Source organism: Callospermophilus lateralis, chromosome X (assembly GCF_048772815.1).
Source record: "Callospermophilus lateralis isolate mCalLat2 chromosome X, mCalLat2.hap1, whole genome shotgun sequence".
Classification (NCBI taxonomy): Eukaryota; Metazoa; Chordata; class Mammalia; order Rodentia; family Sciuridae; genus Callospermophilus; species Callospermophilus lateralis.
The window spans coordinates 63,407,771-63,412,771 of record NC_135325.1 but is presented as its reverse complement, the minus strand read 5'-3'; the positions used below and the strand labels follow the sequence as shown (position 1 = coordinate 63,412,771).

Sequence of the window (5,001 nt, the reverse complement as noted above, 5' to 3'; positions counted from 1 at the left end):
CTGGGTCTCCAGCGAAAGCAATCGCTTGGGAAGGCTAAGTCTTTCGTCTAAGGATGGATAACCGCAGCCGGGTCGCGCAGGCCATCAACGCGGCTACGCTAGGGGCCTGAGGGGAGCTCCATGCACAAGCAACTGGGACCTCAGTGGGTGCAGAACCCTTCCCATACTTCAGGCCACCTCTTTTCCTGGGATCTATGCTGAGGAAGTCTGCGGGGACTCCATAGTTGCAGGACAGAAAGCTGTAAAATCGCCTCTCCCACTTACCGCTAGTTTGCAAACCCACTAGGCTTTCCCATTCTGCCCATCCTAGGCAATCCATCCCTGGGGGAAAATATAACCAATATCATTATCAACAACTCTCTCCATTGTATCATCTCCTCTCCATACAGTTTTGGGGTGGGGGTAGTGATGGGTGGGTAGATATTTCTCTCCCTCCTCCTCCCAGTCTCCCATCCCTTTTCTAAGCAATTAAAAAACCATCAGCTCAATGAAAGAATAATAATAATAGCAATAATAACATGGAGTGGTCGATTAGATACAAATTATCTCACAAATATTGTGTACAGCTTGTAGTAAAACACCGCAGACATTTAGAAATGCTATAGAAGTTTTAAAAAATGCAAAACTAGTCTATTGTAAAACAGATTTCACCTGAAATACAGCTGCTATAACCAAGGCGCTGAAAGGTTATTCAGAGGCACACATCTGTCTTCCCACCCCTTCCACCCCCACCCCGCCCCCACATTACCCCAACTCCTTGCTCTTCCTAGAGTGGAGTGATCAAACAAACCTTACTCAGAGTAAACAATATGTATTGATCAGCATAAAAGGTTTGGAGGGAAATTGCCAGGGTGGCAGGGAACATGAGGTCCCCACCTGAACTGCTTAATATAACTGTGTATCAGAGTTGAGAAGCCTGAATGTGTGTGTGTGTGTGTGTGTGTGTGTGTGTGTGTGTGTGTTTTCTTAGCATAAGTTAGAACCCCCTCAAAGAAAAAAAAAGGAAAGAAAGAATTATAGCAATAATATAGAGTTATAGCAATAATATAGAATATTAAAATGAAGAGAAGAGAGTAGAAGAGAAAGAAATCCGCTCTGCTCCCAGTGCGGCTGGCCTCCTCTCTTCCTCCAGTCAGAGATCGTGGCACGATGTGTCTGTTTTCACGGTGTGAGAATAAACCTCATGCGGCTGCTGATCCCCTGGCGGAGTCATTCTTTTTTCTTTTTGTCTTCGATTACAGAACCAGACACGCACCACTTCTTTCTCCAACTGGAGGCTGTCTGCCAGCGAGGAGATCTCCTGCGCGGCAGGCTTGGGACACTTGAGGAAATGCGTCTCCAGTACGCCCTTGACACTCACCTCGATGGAGGTTCGCTTCTTGCGCTTGCGGCCCTGGGCGGCGATCTTGTCAATGCTGGTCGGGCTCCCGGTGGATGAATCCGCCTCTTCCAGCCACTTGTTTAGTAAGGGCTTCAGCTTGCACATGTTCTTGAAGCTCAGTTGCAAGGCCTCAAACCTGCAGATAGTGGTCTGCGAGAACACGTTGCCATACAATGTGCCCAGCGCTAGCCCCACGTCGGCCTGCGTGAAACCCAACTTGATTCTTCTTTGTTTGAATTGTTTGGCGAACTGTTCCAACTCATCTGAGGTTGGCGTCTCCTCGTCTGAGTGGTCCTGGCAGTGGTGTGAACCAAGTTCGCCATGGTCTGGGGGCTCACGGAGCACAGGATGCAGGTTCTGTGTGGAGGCGGCTGCCGGCGGTGGGGTGAGTCCCCCGTGCTCCAGCATGCCGCTCACGGTGAAGCCGGGCTGTGAATACACGTTAAGGGGTTGGCCGCTTGACGTGATGGACGGGTTTGGAGCTGGGCTCGTCCCCCAGGCGTTTGGGTGGTTAGTGTGCGGCGAGTGGTGGGCTACGTGTGGCGAGCGGTGATGGATGATCGCACCCAATTGCAGGTCTTCACGTCCGGGCTTCACGTCCTGCTGGTCCAGGGGGCTGGTGGCTAGTGTGGAGGACCAAGGGCCCCCGTCGCTCAGACTGGTCACCCAATGATGCCCGAGGGGATGCCCATTGCTGGGAACTCCCTGCAAGTATTCACTTTGGAGAAGTTTTTGAGGATTGCGGAAAGGACTCCCCTGCTGCATGCCCGCAGAGTCCGCATGGACTAGGGAGCTGGAACTGAGAATGCTGTAGGGATTCGAGGCAGCTGTGGCCATGGTCGGTGAGGATCCCCTACTAGTTATAATGTGGCAAAGGGAGCAGCTTCAGCCTTTGACATCTACGGTGCGGGGGAGCCAGAGCCGCTAGTGGCGGGTTACCGGCACTGGCCATGGCCAATTGCAGTGCGTTTTGGCCTGGCCAGGCGTGAACACAGCCAATGGTGGCGCAGGAGGCCGATCTAGCTTTCCAAATTAGGCTGGCGAAGCTCTGGAGTTTCAGTGAGACCCAAGCAGGAAGTGAATCAATCTTTGGGTTCCATTGGCTGCCTAGCACACAGTGTCTCTTTTGGTTAACCCTTTCCCCCCTCCCGTCAGATTAAGCGAGTGTTTGTGGTTGGAAAGGGGAGGAAGTATTTGTGTGAGGGTATGGGGAGTTGAGGCGGCAAATTGGGATTTTTAAAACTCGGCTTAGTTCATTTAGATTGTCATAAAGAAAGAGAAAAGTAAACAAGTTTAAATATCATTTTGATCTTAATACATAAGGATTTTTCAGACTCACTTAGCATTCTGATTTAGAGTTTACTGGGGATTGCAAAACGAAACGCCGCTACAAACTTTGAGGAAAGCAACGACTTCTATAGGAGCCTAAATCAATGAATTCATGAATCCATTAAGAGATATTTCAGTTTACTTTATTTATCTCAGTTATCACTTATAAGAAACACGACTACAAGAACTGAAAGTACCTGAGATGACCAGTTTCTTCCGAAAATTGAGATATTATAAGAAAGTAAAATTTAATGTGATTATGGCAAAGTTTAGTTATTTTGAAGTTTGCTTCCCAATTCAGTTGGTCATTTGGAAGCCTAACTTGATTACTACTCCATGTCAGTTCTTATCAGAAGTCCCACAACTTCTATAAAAAGCACTGCTTGCTGAAGCCGGCAGCCCTCATTCACACTCACGCCTTGCACTCAGCGGACCCTCTCCCAGTAGATAGACAGGAAAATATTCACTACTCTTCACACGTTGCCGTCTTCTTGAAATTTTTGTTTAAAACATTTACCCATCGCTCCCCTGCTAAACTTAAGAAAATGTGTATCATTTACAGTGCCCAAGGTATTCAGTGAAAGTGAGGCAGTTTGGCAGGAAATACGCTCACCTCCTCCTGCCTAATTCCTACCCAGCTCAAATTTGCGTTCAGCTTGGGAAAACGGGACTATTTTTTTCTACGTTTTGATTAGAAAAAGAGACAAGAAAGACTCCTATCTTTTTAAGCTTTTATAAATTTGTGACGGACAAGTCTATGTGCTCCACAGCCCCGAACAAAATCGTTGCTTGGAAGCAGAGTTGGAGAGAAATGCAAAGATTTTAGATTTACTCTATTTGAGAAAAGGCAACACCCAATATCCAAGGCGAAGTCTGAAGTTTAAAAATGACCGTTCATAGCATAATTTTGGAGGTAACCTAGCTGCATAATTATATTTGCACTTACAGAAGACGGCATCAGAGTTCGCTTATTGGTTTGAAATTCCATTAAATATATTGCAAGAGCTCCTAGGTTAAGCTTGATTTAAATTTGCATACATTTTCATATATTTAGCAGAAATAAAAGAAGGCTTGCAGCTACCAGAAAGTCATTAAGGCATTAGTTTCTCTAAGAAGACAGATCTGAAGAAAATGAGAAAAGTAAAAACAAGGTGAGCTTATTCTGCCATTCTTTATATACTAAAAAGCATGTATTTCCTGTGAAATTAGTGGTTTCTTAGAAGGGCACAGAGCAATAGGAACTAATATTGGTAAATGTAAATGTGTTCATTAGAGAGGAAAACCTGGCATCTGGTGGAGATCTAGTTTTTTCTTTCTATTTTTTCTCTTAAAAAAAGATAAACACTTAGTAATTATTGGTGGAGAGGATCATTTGCTATCTCCCCCCTTCCCCCTTTTCTCATTGAAATTGTAGCTTCATTTGCTGATGTCCTATTGTAAGGGCTTATCTGATTTTAACCTAGAAATTGATTTTCTCTCTCTCTTTCTCTCTCTCTCCCTCCCTCCCTCCCTCACTCCCTCCCTCCCTTGGTCCCTAGCTCCTGCTCTCTAGCTCTTTAGCTTTCTCACTCCCTCTCCCTCTTTCTTCCCCTCCTCTTTTAAGTACACACTGTCTTTTTCTCTATGTCTGTATGTATCTCTTCTCTTTTTTTGCCAAGGAATGTCAGTTCTTCTAACAGCCAAATGTGTGCATCTTCCTTTGCAAAAACGCAAACTCATTTGTGCATGAACTTCTGCTTCTGGAAGGCAATAAGAATGTATTAAAATCACACAAATAAAAGTTTTAGTTGCTCCATTAGAATGTCTGTTCAAGGATCCATTTGGCAGTCTGTGTTGGGTCAGCTTGGAGTTCAGAGGGAAATAAATTGAATAAACTGTGCAAAAAATTATCAGGATCATTGCCATGTTTAGTTGTTGGTAAGTTCCCCACCCCCAGCTCACAGCTGCATTTGGGTGAAAGAGCTAATCTTAGTTTGGTCATTCAAGGAGTTAAGATAATTTTCAACTGCCAAGGCTTTCACATGAAGAAGGGACTCTTTTCCAATTCTGATTTGTTTGAGTTCTTAAAATCAACCTTCATCTTGCTCATGGCCTCTCCTTCTGATACCGGATACCGGGATTTACAGCAGGGCAAAAGTGGTTCAGACCATTTGCTCTAAAGTTGGGGGTGAGGAGAGTAGCAATGAAGGGGCATCAACATACAAAAACAGGTTTTTCACAGTCTTGTTTTACAGACTTTAAGAATCGCTTCTATCAGGAGCAAAAATCTTTGTCATCATCTTTCTCTGCCT

At 45.2% G+C, this 5,001-nt stretch overlaps 1 protein-coding gene across 1 annotated transcript; it reads right to left on the bottom strand.

The window, feature by feature from the left end:
- Positions 1–1,132: 1,132 nt before the first annotated feature.
- Pou3f4 (POU class 3 homeobox 4) lies at positions 1,133–2,218 on the bottom strand. Its single transcript, XM_077107460.1, has one exon. It carries the CDS (start codon positions 2,216–2,218, stop codon positions 1,133–1,135), a length of 1,086 nt encoding a protein of 361 aa, XP_076963575.1.
- Between the last annotated feature and the right edge of the window lie 2,783 nt (positions 2,219–5,001).

What these genes read in the sequence shown, in the direction of transcription:
- Pou3f4 (XM_077107460.1), bottom strand. Translation starts at nt 2,218, where the DNA reads ATGGCCACAGCTGCCTCGAATCCCTACAGCATTCTCAGTTCCAGCTCC.